Raw genomic sequence first — 15,637 nt, forward strand, 5'->3', positions numbered from 1 at the left:
AATAGGAATACCAACCATCCCAGCATCACTGCATTATAACCACAGGTAGCTGCTCTGGTGTTTTATGATATTATTGAGATCTTATTACAGGTATCGACATCATAGTATATCTTACATACAACCTTCAACTGGGGCTGCAGTGGATCAAATCCATCACAACAGTAGCTTCTTTGAATTCCGACTTAAGACTCCTGGCTTTTTGTTTGTTTGTTTTTTGTCTTTTTGAAGCAGGGTCTCCCTGTAGCTCAAGCTTTCCTGGAACTCACTATGTAGACCAGGCTGGCCTTGAACTCACAGAGATCCGCCTGCCTCTGCCTCCCAAGTGCTGGGACTACAGGTGTGCGCCACCATGTCCGGCTCAAGACCCCTGGCTTTTTAAATCTTTTTTTAATACTTTATGTGTATGAGTGTATTACCTGCATGTATGTAAGGACACCCATGTTGTGCAATGCCCACAGAATACAGAAGAAGGCATCAGATCACCTGGAATTAGAATTAGCTGCCATGTGGGTGCTGGGAATCGAACCTGGGTCCTCTGCAAGAACTACCAGTGTTCTGAACTTCAGAGCAATCTCTCCAGCGCCATCTCTGGCTTTTTTAAAAAATGTATTTTTTTTTTTTGGTCTTTTTGAGACAGGGTCTCCCTGTAGCCCCAGCTGTCCTGGAACTCACTATGTAGACCAGGCTGGCCTCAAACTTAGAGATTTGCCTGCCTCTGCCTCCCAAGTGCTAGGATTAAAGGCGTGCACCACCACGCCTGGCAAAAAATGTATTTCTTTACTTATTTTGTGTGTGTGACTGTGCAGCCACAGTGAGAGTCTGGAGGCCAAAGGACAACTTTCAGAAATAGGTTCTTAACTTCCACCATGTTCTCATATTGTTTCTGCTGCACATAGTACTCCAGGCTGGCTGGCCCTCAGGCTTCTAGTCAATTCTGTTTCCACCTCCCATCTCACTAGAAGTGCTAGGAAGATAGACGCATGCCACCACAACCAGCTTGGGTTCTAGAGATCACACTGCGGTCATCAGGTTTGCACAACAAGCCCTTTCACTCACTGACCCTGGACCTCTCCTTGACTTATTTTATCTCTACTAAATAACTTTAGCCGGGCATAGTGGTGCACGCCTTTAGTCTCAGCACTCAGGAGGCAGAGGCAGGCAGATCTCCGTGAGTTCAAGGCCAGCCTGGTCTACATAGTGAGTTCAGGTCAGCTGGGACTACGTGTCTCAAAAAGACAAAAAAGCCGAGCATGGTGGCACATGCCTTTAATCCCAGCACTTGGGAAGCAGAGGCAGGAGGATCTTTTTGAGTTTGAGGCCAGCCTGGTCTACATAGTGAGTTCCAGGACAGCTGGGGCTACAAGGAGACCCTGTCTCAAAAAGAACAAAAAAAAAAAAAAAAAAAAAAAAAAAAAAAAAACTAGAACTTTACCTTTGGTTAGCTACATTTGTTATTTAGTTTAACTCATTCATTCATTCAGCCATCAGCCAATTAGTATTTTCTTAAATTGGTATCTCTTTTATGTGTGTATTATGCTGGGGATTGAACGCAGGGACTTGCACATGCTAGGCAAGCAAGTACTCTACTGCTGGGTTATATCCCCAGTCCTTGAATTTCTGCTAGTGAACCCTCCTCAAGTTCTTTGTTGGCTCTGCATTTTTTGTCTTCCATAGCAATAAATATACCATTAACTGTATCATAGATGCCTCAGTAAATCCTTGTGAGGCTAATTAACATGCCATGGTACTACTCCAGTAGTATGGATTAATGCTATCAACTACCCAGTGTCATTCTGTCAAATGCTTCAATAACAATTAACCTCTACCTTATCTATGTATAATTTTATGACTTATAAAGCATCTATAGTTTTTCACCAGGCATGGTGGCACATGCCTTTAATCCCATCACTTGGGAGGCAGAGGCAGGAGAATCTCTGTGAGTTTAAGGTCAACCTGATCTACATAGTGAGACACAATGAGTTCCAGGCCAGCTGGGGGCTACAGGGAGACCCTGTTTCAAAAAATACAAAATAGCTGGGCGTGGTGGCGCACACCTTTAATCCCAGCACTTGGGAGGCAGAGGCAGGCGGATCTCTGTGAGTTCAAGCCCAGCCTGGTCTACACAGCGAGTTCCAAATCAGCTGGGGCTACAGGGAGACCTTGTCTCAAAAAGTCCAAAAAATAAAATAAAATAAAATAAAATAAAGCATCTATAGTTTTTCTATTTAATCTAACCCTACAGCAAAATAAAAGACAGAGCAAATTGAAAACTAAACCTGATTCCCCACTTAGTTGTAAGACAGACACAGCACAGATATGTAGTTGAACAATTTAATATATATACTGACATAACCCAAAATTATGTCAAAAGGCCCTGCATGTGCCTCTTTCATGATTCCCTTTCCCTTCTCCCAGGGATAACTACTTTCTTAACTTCTTAATAACCATCCCTTTGGGTTTGGTTTTTTTTTTTAGATAGGGTCTCCCTGTAGCCCCAGCTAGTCAGAATTCTATATAGACCAGGCTGGCCTCGAACTCACAAAGATCCACCTGCCTCTGATTCCTGAGTTCTAGGATTAAAGTTGTGCACCACCACACCTGGCCCCTTTGTCTTTCAAACAGTGTAATTCAGTTTTGTCAGTTTAGTAACCTTTTGTAAACAGAATCATACCATACATACTCTATGGATTTTGTGTATTTGGTTATATTTTTATGAAATTTATCTATGATGCCAGTCCCTTTTTCATTAAATGTTACTCCACTAAATATGTCACACACAACTTGGACCAGTGAGATGGTTTCAGGAGCAGGTAAAAACAACGGCCAAATTTGACGACCTGAGTTCAATCTCCAGGACCCACATGGTGGAAAGAGAGAACCGGCTCCCACAAATCATTCTCTGACCTCCACTCTCATGCCATGATATGCATGTACACACCCATGCACAATAAAAATGCAATTAAAGGCCAGACGTGGTGATGCACACCTTTAATCCCAGCACTTGGGAGGCAGAGGCAGGTGGATCTCTGTGAGTTCAAGGCCAGCCTGGTCTACATAGTGAGTTCCAGGACAGCTGGTGGTACAGAGAGACCCTGTTTCAAAAAGACCAAAAAAAAAAAAAATGTAATTACAAAGTAAGCCACAACTTTACTAAACATTTTACTGTGGAAACATATTTGAGTTTTCCTAATTCTCATGAGATTTTTCTTTTTGTTTAATGATACTTAGAATCAATTCCAGGTTTTCACCCATACTAGGAAAGTAGAATTTGGGCTCATTAAAAACAATGTTGCTGGTGCTAGAAAGATGCTCAGCTGTTAAGAGTGTGTATTCATCTTGCAGAGGCTCTTGAGTTCAGTTCCCATTAGCTCCTGACTACCTGTAACTCTAGTTCCAGGGGATCTGATGCTCTATTCTGGCCTGTGCAGGCACCTGCATGCACTTACATATCCATACCCCCACGGAGACACAATTTTAAAATAAAAATAGAGCTGGAAAGATGGCTCAGCAGTTAAGAGCACTTACTGCTCTTGCAGAGGACATGGGTTCAGTTCAATAGCACCCACACAGCAGCTAGCAATCATCTGTAACTCAAGTCCAAAGGAATCCAAAGCTCTCTTCTGGCCTCCATGGGCACTGCATGCATGAGGTACACTTACACACATGCAGGCAAAACACTCATACACAAAACTTAATAAAAAAAACAGAACTGGAAAGATGGTTCAGCAGGTAAGAATACTGGCTGGCTGCTCTTAGAGAGGACCTGGGTTCAGTTCCCAGTACCCATATGGTGGCTAACAACTGTCTATAACTCCAGTTCCAAGAGATCAAATGTCCTCTTCTGGCTTTCTCAGGCACTGCACACATGTGGTGCACTTATATACATGTACACAAAACACCTATACAGATAAAATAAAGTTAAATTTAAAAAAAAAAAAACAGAATTGCTATGAAGATTATGTTTCTAACTTTTATATATAAACACAAGTTTTTCTTTGAGACAGGACCATCCTATATTACCCAAGCTGACAATAAACTCTTGAGCTCAAGTAATTCCCTGTCTTAGCCTCCCCAGTAGTCTTTAGGCATGAGCCACCATGCTTGGCTTTGCCCAGCCTTGTACATGAGGGCTGTTGTTACTGTTACTTTGTCTGGTTGAGGTAAGAGTCTCACTGAATAGCCTAAGCTGGCTTTGATCTTATAATCCTCTTGCCTTGGCCTCCCAAGTACTAGGGTATATTATCATAGTAGGCTTATATTTTTATTATACAAAAAAAATGTTTCCTCATGTCCATTTACAGTCCCAAGATCTTTTTTCTCCCTGCTCACAATGGCAGACCTGAGAAAAACAGGACTCATGATTCTCTCCGACAGTGTGCAGATTATTTTCCTGTAGGTACAGTCCAGATACACACTTAAGAAACAAAGTCTCAATTCCAAACACTGCACAGAAAAGCCAAAGAGCTCACTTTCCCATCTCCAACATGGGTTTAAACGTAAGTCCCTGGTTTCTCAAGATGATAATTCCTACCAATCCTACAGGCAGCCACAGAGTCAACTTAATACCATTTGGTCTCTAGAACTTGAGGATTTTACTTTCTAAGGGCTTAACTCTGAATTTGGGGGAAAAATTGTTTCTATCTCTCCTTTATAGATTATTTTAGCACCGGGCATGGTAGCACACGCCTTTAATCCCAGCACTCGGGAAACAGAGGCAGGCAGATCTCTGTGAGTTCAAGGCCAGCCTGGTCTACATAGTGAGTTCCAGGCCAGCTGGGGCTACAGGGAGACCCTGTCTCAAAAAGGCCCCCCCAAAAAAAGATTATTTAGCAAAAAAGTTTTCAGGTTTATAGCAATCTATCTCCTAGCAGAAACTCTTTGACCCCATCCAAACAGGCAGCTTAATTCATCCCTTAATAGATAATGACCTAGCCAAATCCAATGGCCAATTCTTAGCCCTCATCTATCTTTCAGTAGCAATTAACAAAGCTGAGTACTCTCTGGCCTTCCTGAGAAATACTCTATTTAGGACACTGACCTCTCTTGGCTGATCTCTTACCTCACTACTGCTGTTTTTCATTGTCTGGCCCAGGACTGAACCCAGGGCCTTGGGCATACTGGGTAAGGGCTCTACTACTGAGCTATACCCCAACCTGTACATTGATCCTCTTGCTCTTCCTCACATCCATCAAATTAATTTCGACTTTAGGACCTCTGCATTTGTTGTACCCTCTATCTAAATAAGACACTCGTCCTTCAGATCTTTCATGGCTCACTCCCTCATTTCACTGAGGCCTCAAAGTCTTCAGAGAGGCTTCCTTTACCAGTGTATTTAAAACAGCTCCAACCTCCTCACCCACTATATCCTCACTCTATCTAACTTTTTTCCCCCCTGAGATATGGTCTCACTGTGTAGCCCTGAATGGCCTAAACTCACTATGTAGACCAGGCTGGTCTCCCAACCCCCAGTCCCAGTGCTGGGATTAAAGGCATGATGCAGCACACCCAGCCTACCTTACCTTACATTTTTAGGTATATTTGTCTATCTGTTATCATCTATTGTATCCCATTTGTTTGCCTTATCCAGGTTATATTCAATGCTAATGTATGTATTCTGGGTACTCAATAAGTGCCAGAAAGTGACTTTTCCATTACCATATCCCCTACCCAGTCACACTTTTATTTACTAAAACCCAAACAACATTCTGAGGGACATGACTTCCCTCTTTCAGTGGATCCTCATGCAAAGAGGGGGTTATCAGACTTTCATTATTTATTTGGCTTTCTTTTAAGCGTTTCTCATTTCATAACTGGCCATATACAGACTGAACCAATCAGTCCTACTAAATGCCTGCTCTAGTGGCAAGGGAGAAAGAAGTAGTAAGAGGAGACAAATGATCCTGAGCTTTCCCTTCCTGTTTCTTCTTTAGCATAGGCTCACAGAGGCTGAGACCACTATGGAAATGTATGTCTAATAAAGGGGAAAAAATTCAAGTTCACAGAAAGAGAAGAATGCGGAAAAGAACCCAGGTACTAAGATGGACCAATAATCAATAGTGCTAGACATCAAGCGGCACCTGTAACCTGGAGAAAAGAAGACAAGGACTGGTAAGATGGCTCAGCAGGTGAAGGTGCCACCAGAACCTACATAGAGGAAGGAGAGAACTGACTCCTTCAAGTTGTCCTCTGACCCTCTGCATGCACCTCATGGTACACACACCCACACATACATAACACACACACACACACACACACACACACACACACACATACATACACACACACATACACTAAATGCAATTAAAAAAAAAAAAAAATTGGGCCAGGTGTGGTGGCGCACAACTTTAATCCCAGCACTCAGGAGGCAGAGGCAGGCAGATGGAACTCTATGAGTTCAAGGCCAGCCTGGTCTACATAGTGAGTTCCAGGACAGCTGGGGCTACAGGGAGACCCTGTCTCAAAAAGACCAAAAAAAAAAAATTAAAATATAATAAATAGAACAGAAGAGGAAGAAAAAAGAATCTAAGAGAAAGGAAAAAATAAAAATAAGCCAGGTGTGGTGGCAGATGCCTTTAATCCCAGCACTCAGGAGGCAAAAGCAGGTGGATCTGTCAGTTCAAGGCCACCCTGATCTACATGGTGAGTTCTAGGCCAGCCAGTACTACACAGACTCAAACAAAAAACAAAATAAATAATATAGAATAATAGACCCTCACATATTCTGAACCTTTCTACTTCCATCACATCAACTTTAGGTTAAGTCAAGTACATACCTTTGCATCTGAACAGTGGAGCTTGGCCCATTCTGTATATCACCTTGGCCAAATTGGCCATATGCAGCCTGGCCACAAGAAGCCTGTGCCATTGAGGCCGGAGGCACCCCTGAGGAAGGTGGGGCTCTTGACACACCTGAGGGTAAAGGACAGAAAACTGAATGGTTGGGAAATAACTTTTTCTCCCCAACCCTGATCCAGGAATGTGAAGCAAGAATCAATAAGAGAGCCCTTCACTGACCCATCCTACAGCTACACAGTGGAAGTGCAGCTAGCACAGTATTCTGAATACAAACTGGCTGCTTTCTCAGATATATTAGGATAAAGCTGTAGATAGAGCCACAAAAATATAGGGCCTCCTTCTAATCAACACATTCTCTCAATCCAGGACAGCTCTCAACTCTTTTAAGGAAAATATCTTATTCCACAGCTTAGAAACTTGGAGCATATATAAGAAAGGTGGAACAGAAGATAACCAAGTAATATACTGAACTACATTATAAATAAACTAGGGGCCTGGGATGTGCTCAGCTGGTAAAGTGCTTGCCTAGCACAATGCCCTGGGTCCAATCCTCACCACCACACAAAAAACTGTGCATAGTTTTACACAGAATACCAGCACTTGAGAGTCAGGAAGATCAGATTTAGAAAACTAGGCACTTTTCTTTTCAGTGCTGGGGATTGAATCCAGAGTTTCAGGCATCCTAGGCAAGTGATATATCACATAGCTAAACCCCAACCACAAGAAAGGTATCCTAGGGAGGGAGGGACTATTCTGGAACCCTCTTCTTCATACATTTTATATATCCCAACTTCGTTCTTTTCATCTACTTCCATGTTCTCACAAGCCAGAGACCTTGTTTCTGTCCAAGGCTTCTTTCAGGGTAGCTAGCTTAGCCTCTCACCTACATTTTCGCTGGACTCTGGGGTTGGAGAATGGCTCAGCAAATTAAGAACATGCACTGCTCTTCCAGAGGACCTGAGCTTGGTTCCCACATCAGGCAGCTCACAACTCCCTATAATTCCCCTTTTCTGGCCTTCTTGGGTACTGTACTCACATACACAAATCCCAACAGACACACACATATACACATAAATGAACATAAAAATAAAATCTTAAAAAAGCTATACTTGGGCTGGAGAGATGGCTCAGCAGTTAAGAGCACTGACTGCTCTCACAGAGGACCCAGGTTCAATTCCCAGCACCCACATGGTGGCTCTGAACCGTCCTTACCTCCAGTTCCAGGGAAATCCGAAGCCCTTTTCTGACCTCCATAGCATTGCATGACATGGGTGCACTCACATACAAGCAGGCAATACACTCATACACATAAAAATAATGGCTGGGCGTGGTGGCGCACACCTTTAATCCCAGCACTTGTGAGGCAGAGGCAGGCAGATCTTTGTGAGTTTGAGGCCAGCCTGGTCTACACAGTGAGTTCCAGGACAGCTGGGGCTACAAGGAGACCCTGTCTCAAAAAAAAAAAAAAAAAAAAGCTAGACTCACCAGGTGTGTTGGCACATGCCTGTAGTCCCAACACTCTGGAGGCAGAAGCAGGCAGACCTCTGTGAGATCAAGGCCAGCCTGTTCTACATAGTGAGTTCTAGCCAGTTGGGGCTACATGGAGACCCTGTCTCAAAAAAACATAAAAAAAAAAGCTAGGCTCTATTCTTTCTATTTATCAAATCTACCATCAAATCTACTTTCACAGGGATAGAGAGATGGCTCAGTGGTTAAGAGCACTGACTGCAGAGGACTGGGGTTCAGTTCCTAGCACCCACATGGCAACTAACAACCAACTATAACTCCAATCCCAGGGGATCCAATGCCCTCTTTAGATCTCCGTGGGCATTGTACAACACAGATGTTTTATGAGGTAAAACACTCATACACATAATTAAATAAAAATAAATAAATAACAGCTGGGCATGGTGGTACTTGCCTTGATCCCAGCACTGGAGGCAGAGGGCAAGTAGATCTTTGTGAGTTCGAGGCCAGCCTGGTCTACCTAGTGGGTTCTAGGCCAGCTGGGGCTACAGGAAGATCCTGTCTCAAAAAGACAAAAAAATAAAGATAAAATAACTACTTTGACACCTGATGTAGTGGTCCACACCTTTAATCCCAGCACTTGGGTGTCAGAGGTAGACAGATCTCTATGAGTTCGAGGCCAGCCTGGTCTACAAAGCAAGTTCCAGGCCAGTCAGAGCTCCATAGTGAGTGAGACCCTGTCTAAAAATAAACAAACTTCCACTACCCTTAGCAATATTTCTCATATAAAGTACAGAAATTAATTAATTACTTGGAAAAACACATTTGAAACATTGCTGACTCTGTTGAAACATTTCTTTTTTTCTTTTGTTTTGCCCTCAGTAGATATCAGACAAAGAACCTGCCTACAGCATGATTAATCTGAACTTGCAAACGAACCCTAACAGAACCAGATAGGTTTTCCCCTCAATAAGAAAGCTCTCTCAGGCCGGGCATGGTGGTGCACGCCTTTGGTCCTAGCACTCAGGAGGCAGAGGCAGGTGGATCTCTGTAAGTCCAAGGCCAGCCTGGTCTACATAGTGTGTTCCAGGCCAGCTGGGGCTATAGGGAGACCCTGTCTCAAAAGGACCAAAAAAAAAAAGAAAAGAAAAATAAAGCTCTCTCAGAGCTGGAGAGATGGCTCAACAGTTAAGAACACTGACTGTTCTTGCAGAAGGCCCGGGTTCAAATCCCAACACCCACAAGGCAGCTAACAACTGTCAGTAACTCCAGTTCCAGGGGATCCTACAGCCTCTTCTGTCCTCTGAGGGCATTGCACGACATGGGTGCACTTTCTTACATGCAGGTATAACATTCATACACATAAAACGAAAATAATAAATATCAAAAAAAAAAAAAAGAAAGCTCTCTCAAAAGAGAATGGCAAACTCCATTTTGATAACTCAGAGCCTTACAGAGCAAAAGTGGACTCTGTCCAGTCAAAGTCCCAATCCAGAACAAGGCTCTTCTAAAGATCTGAGGCCTCATTTTACCACTTCACAGATTTTTTTTTTTTTTTTTTTTTTTTACAGTTGTGATCAAAATGGTAATATTTCATCCATTTCAAGACATTATCTATGCCTGACTGGTACTTCTTTTCCCCCCTGTCTCTTTGTTAAATCTACTCTCTTTTTAATTTTCTTTTTAAATTACATTTATTTATTTATTGTATTATGGAGGGGCACATGCTTGTCATGGTTTATGTATATGCAGAGGTTAGAAGACAACTTGCAGGAATTGGTTCTTTCTTCCCACTATGTAGGTCCCAGGGATTCAACTCAGGTCATTAGGCTTGGTGGTAAGCACCTTTACCTGCTGAGAATCTCAACTTTCCCCAGCCTCTCCCCAATCCCCACTCCTTTGTTTTTGGTGGTTCTGGGGACTGAACCTAGGATCTCATACATACTAGGCAAATACTCTGCCAACAAGCTGTATCTTCTTTTCACTTTTTGAGAAAGTGAAAGTCTTTGAGAAAGTCTATGTTGCCTAGGTTGGTCTCGGATCCACTCGGTAGCCCAGGTATCCCTTGAACTTAGACTCCTCCTGCTCAGCTTCCCAAGCAAGCTGGGATTACAGGCCTATGCTACTAGGCTGGGTGAAATCTATCCTCTTAAACAACATAGTCAGGCATACTCTAAAATTCTCAGCTAGCATAATAAAGATTATTGTTAACTACTTTACAAAATGCCTTCTGGGTAATATGCAGAGTAGTTTTCTTGAAAAAGTAAAATAAAACAAAACACTAGGGGCTGAGTGTATAGCTCAAAGGTCGCATGGGAATATAGTATATACAGGCCCTAGGTCCAATTCCCAGCACACGCACACTGAATCTAATGCGACATCAACTTTGGTATTTTACTGACATTATAGAGCAGCTAAGAGGAAACTCAAACAAGAAAAAGAACAACCTCAGAAGAAAGATACAAGTACTAAGTCAGGCATAAAAGTGCACTTTTCACCAGGCGTGGTGGCACATACCTTTAATCCCAGCACTCGGGAGGCAGAGGCAGGTAGATCTCTGTGAGTTCCAGGCCACCTGGGGAGCTATAGGGAGACCCTGCCTCAAAAAAAAAAAAAAAAAAAAAAAAAAAAAAGGGTACTTTTCATCCCAGACTTACAGACAGATCTGTCTCAGACATTTTATGGTCAGAACCACAAGTCCAATGAGAGACATTCTCAATATACATGAGAAACAAGTACTTTCAGGGAGACTTTAAGCCAACAGGCAATGGAAGAGCTACGACCAAGGCCTTCCATTTAGCTCTTAACAATGCAGCCAGGTGAGGCTTAGAGGGTGACACCCACAGAAGTGAGCTGTCACTGAATCTGGAAGATGCACTACCACTAGATGTCTTAAGGTAGAAACAATCACACATGTAAAAACAGGGTGAGACAAAATACAGGGCCATCAGTTTCAGTGAGCCAGATTCATGTTCCTCCATCCCAGTCCCTAGGCAGCTTTGTCAGAGGAATACAATCCAATCTAAAGACTACTCATTCCCCCTCTTCAAAAGGAATCAGGAAACATACCTTGGGGAGGTGTTTGCTGATAGCCTGGCACTGGGCCATTGTAGGTTCCATAGGGAGTAGGAGGGACTGGTTGGCCACCATAACTGGACTGATGATACCCTGGGTAGATGGGCTGGGCCTGCCCAAATGGTGGAACAGGTGGGGCTGACTGGTTGACATTCATTATGAGAGCATCCCCGATTTGGTCTCACCTATTCAATGAGAGAGAAGAGAGAAATTAGTTAAAGCAAACTTTGTTAAGACAGAGTACCTATTCAGGGTAGGAAGTAAAAGACAAAAAGGGACTGATCTTATCAGGTAATGATCAGCTTAATAATTCCCACACTACCACGGGATCTCAGTAATTTTCTGTCCCAGCCAGTACCCAGTTACCTTTCTCAAAGCAAAGATTCTGTTACTGTGAACCCTATGTTGTGTCTCTGCCAAGAAGGTATAAATTTCAACTTCAGACAGACCTAATGGAATGGAACAGCAGCCTCCATTCCCCAACGGTATGATTTTCAGTCTAGCCATACAGAGTCCTGTGGCTGATAACTATCATGGTATTTCTGGTAAATAAAACAATCTTTCCACTTTCTATTCATTCCTTCTAGTATGGACTCATTAATTCATTCCATAAACACTGCGCAACCTCTAAGTAAGCTGGTCATTTTTAACCACTTAGGCAAAAAAAAAGTCTAAAATGATTGATCAACTAAAGCTCTCTCCTCCTCAAAGGACAAACTTTAGATTGTTTCTGAAAAATAACATTCTTTGGCTGACCTAAAATAATCCAAATGTTACTCCAACCCCAGTCTTTCCATGAAAAGAGTGTATTAACCTTCCAACTGAAGCATTAAGATCAACAAACCTGAAAACACTAGCAAAGCAACAAATAAAAACTGAGTTCAGCCAGGCACAAAACATCTGGAATGCTGGTAAAGCAATATTCCATGACAAAGATTGCTCCTCTCCTCTCTCAAGCAGAGGACTGAGTATTGTAAACCCAAAAGCACTTGTGCAATTAAGTTTCTGTTCTACTAATATGATTGTTTGACAAGCCACTATGAAAATTATTACAGTCTTGCCCAGCAACAGAAAGGAAAGGGTTGGAGGTGCTTTCAAGGGTCCTTCCAAGAAGAGAGCTACTGATCACATTAAATCTAAGCCTTACCATTCTAAACATCCTACACGCAGAAGGGGCCCAGAAAGCCGGAGACCACACAGGTGCTGCAGTGACACAGTGGACCTCTCCCTTTGCTAGGAAGAGCCGAAAGATGAATTTCTGCTGGACTAAAACGGCTTAAAGTCAAAGCCATTTTAAGAGCTGTTCTTCCAAATCCTAAACCCTTGCACATGCCACCAGCACTTGGAAGATGTGCCCCTCCCTTTTATCTTCCTGAAGCGTCTCCTTCAGAAAATAATCCCCCCAAACAAGCCTTGAGCTTAGAGTCAAACTCCAATCTTGACTCCCTTCTAGGCGGACAGTCGAGGGTGACAACCCGAAGGGGCGGGGCAAGCTTCCTAGAACTCTGAAAGTCGCCCAGATGCGGAGACTTGGGAGCTCCCGCGATCGCGATGGAGAAGTCAAGACAGCCTCTAGGGCCAGGATCAGGGATGCGCCAAGAAGCCGCAAAAGACCGCCCTTCGACGTGCTCGGAGCCAAGCGGGAGCCGGAACCTGGGCCGGGAGGTGAAGGGAGGGTCTAGGACGGGTCCTGGGTCATGATGCCGGAGGTGAGGGTCTCCTCCAGGCTCCGCCCCCAATTCCTCCCTGCCATCTAAAACCGGACGGCGATCTGGCCAGTAGTACCCCGGCCTCCCGTCGGCCTTTCTCCCCACCGCGCAACCTCGCGATGCGACTCCTCACCCGGCTCCAGATCCAGGTTCGACTTCGTTCCTAACGTCAAGGGGCCCAGGCTCCACTTCCGGTTCCGAGGGAGGCTGTCGCGTCGTCCCCGGAAGTTCCGCCCCAGGCCCTTGGACCCAGCCACTCCTTCTGCCACGTCGGCTTTAGGCACGTTTCTGGGAACCCGGATGCCGCGCATGCGCCCCTACTCCCTCCGGTCATAGTAGCTGCCTGGGAAGCGCTGCTGAGGTTTAGAAGATTTTCTTTGTCTTTTTTCTGTTGTTCCAGTGGCGTTATGGCTTTACTCACTACATGGCATTGAGAAGGCTAGGTCGAACTATCTTTGGAACGCTCCCGCCATTTTAACGACCTCTGATCTCGTTTTGCAGCCACTTCCTGCTGACCTTTCACCCCATTGATTTCCGTCCTCTAGATGGATCTGACCCTCGACCTTTGAGCAACGTGGTGTGCTGGAAGGGTACTAACCCTTGCTATCAGGTTGAAAACTTCAGGTTTCGGTTCTTTAATTCACTTTTTGGGGGGCAACTTCTGACCCGTTTCTTTCATCCCTAGAATGGAACTAGAAAGTTTCATGGATTATCTAGGTTCTTGTTTAAATATTTTGCTTTGCTTTAGATGCAGAGGTCTTCCAGAAACAAAGATTTCACAGAAGAGCTACAATTTCTTCAGTAATCATAACACTTTAATAAATAATTGTAACTAACAAATGTAGCTCTTCCCTGCCCCCCTATTTAATTGGTTTTTTTGGATTTTTTTGAAACGGTCTCCTTGTAGCCTCAACTACCTGGAACTCATTATGTACACCAGGCTGGTCTCCATCTCTCCACCTGCCTCTGCCTCCTGAGTGCTGGAACTAAAGGCCTGTGTCACCCTGCCTAGCTTTTAATTGATATTTTGAGACAGGGTTTCAATATGTAGCCAGACTGGCCTGGAACTGGATATGTAATCCAGACTCATTTAAAACTCAACTTATTTTGCATCCAGTGTATGCATTTTAATCCTGTAAATAGCATTTATTCATAATGTTTTGAGCATTTCTTTGGGTCAACTCAGGGTCTGGGTTTTTTTTCTTTTTGGTCTTTCTGAGACAGGGTCTCCCTGTAGCCCCAGCTGTCCTAGATTCACTATGGAGACCAGGCTGGCCTGGAACTCACAGAGATCTGCCTGCTTCTGCCTCCAGAGTGCTGGGATTAAAGGCATGCACCATCACACCCGGCCTAGGGTCTGGGTTTTATGGATACAGTAAGCAAAAATGTTCCTGTTCTCATATGTAAGTGTTACACTGATGGCACATTCTTTGAAAAAATGTGCATTTCATTTTGTACTGGACACTGTACCAAGCATTGTACATTCTTTACTAACCAGTAGATTGTTTCTGTCCAGTTTTAATTTATGTAGTGGATTTTGGAATCTGTAGTACTGTATCACTGGGAACTTGTTAGAAATGTAAATACTAGGTTGGGCAGGATGGCACAGGTCGTTAATCCCAGCACTCTGGAGGCAGAGGCAGGTGGATCTCTGAGTTCAAAGCCAGTCTGGACTGCAAAGCAAGTTCCAGGCCAGCTGGGGCTACAGGGAGACCCTGTCTCAAAAAGACCACCCCCCAAAATTGTTGGGGGCTGGAGAGATGGGTCAGCAGTTAGGAGCAAGCACTGTTCTTGCAAGAAGACCCAAGTTTGGTTCCCAGCGCCCAGCATCAGGAAACTCAGTTGCCTGTGACTCTAGCTCTAAGGGGAATCCAACACCTCTGGCTGCTACTGGCATCTGCACTCATGTATACATACTCACAGGCAGACACACAACCTATATAATTAAAAGTAATAAAAATAGGGGCTGGAGAGATGGCTCAGTGGTTAAGAGCACTGGCCTTTTGCAGAAGACCCAGGTTCACATGGTAGCTAAAAACTGTCCTAACTCCAGTTCCATGGGGTCCAACACTCTCCTCTGGGCATTGTATGACACAGGTACACTTACCTACATGCAGGCAATACACTTGTACACATAAATAATTAACATTTAAAATATAATAAAAGGAGCTGGAGAATGGCCCAGCGGTTAAGAGCACTGACTGCTCTTGTAGAGGACCCAGGTTCGATTCCCAGCCCCCACATGGCATCTATGAACCGTCCTTAATTCCAGTTCCAGGGGAATCCAAAGTCCTCTTCTGACCGTGGCATTGCACGACACGGGTGCACTCACATATATCCAGACCATACATGCATACACATAAAATAATAAATAGGGGAGCCAGGCGCAGTGGCACACGCCTGTAGTCCCAGCACTTGGGAGGCAGAGGCAGGTGGATCTCTGTGAGTTCAAGGCCAGCCTGGTCTACATAGTGAGTTCCAGGACAGCTGGGGCTACAGGGAGACCCTGCTTCAAAAAGACAAAAACTAATAATAATAGATAAGAAGGAAAAGCTAAGAGTGTTACCACTATTTAAAAAAATAAATAAATA

General features: G+C 43.9%; 1 protein-coding gene across 4 annotated transcripts in view; it reads right to left on the reverse strand.

The window, feature by feature from the left end:
• The window catches only part of Sec24c (SEC24 homolog C, COPII coat complex component), a 28,070-nt gene extending 14,669 nt beyond the window's left edge, over positions 1-13,401 (reverse strand). For 2 of the 4 annotated variants that reach the window (XM_008836577.2, XM_008836573.2), the window contains exons 1-3: positions 13,180-13,401; positions 11,332-11,522; positions 6,774-6,909 (exon numbers count right to left, since the gene is read on the reverse strand). In XM_008836577.2, coding sequence (XP_008834799.1) covers positions 6,774-6,909; positions 11,332-11,494 — 299 coding nt within the window. In that variant the 5' untranslated portion in view covers positions 11,495-11,522; positions 13,180-13,401. Of the gene's footprint in view, positions 1-6,773; positions 6,910-11,331; positions 11,523-12,484; positions 12,571-13,122; positions 13,146-13,179 lie in introns of those variants that run through there. The other 2 variants (XM_029565114.1, XM_008836575.3) reach the window with 2 other exon arrangements.
• Between the last annotated feature and the right edge of the window lie 2,236 nt (positions 13,402-15,637).

Source organism: Nannospalax galili, unplaced genomic scaffold (assembly GCF_000622305.1).
Source record: "Nannospalax galili isolate Female #2095 unplaced genomic scaffold, S.galili_v1.0 scaffold1437, whole genome shotgun sequence".
NCBI classification, from domain to species: domain Eukaryota; kingdom Metazoa; phylum Chordata; class Mammalia; order Rodentia; family Spalacidae; genus Nannospalax; species Nannospalax galili.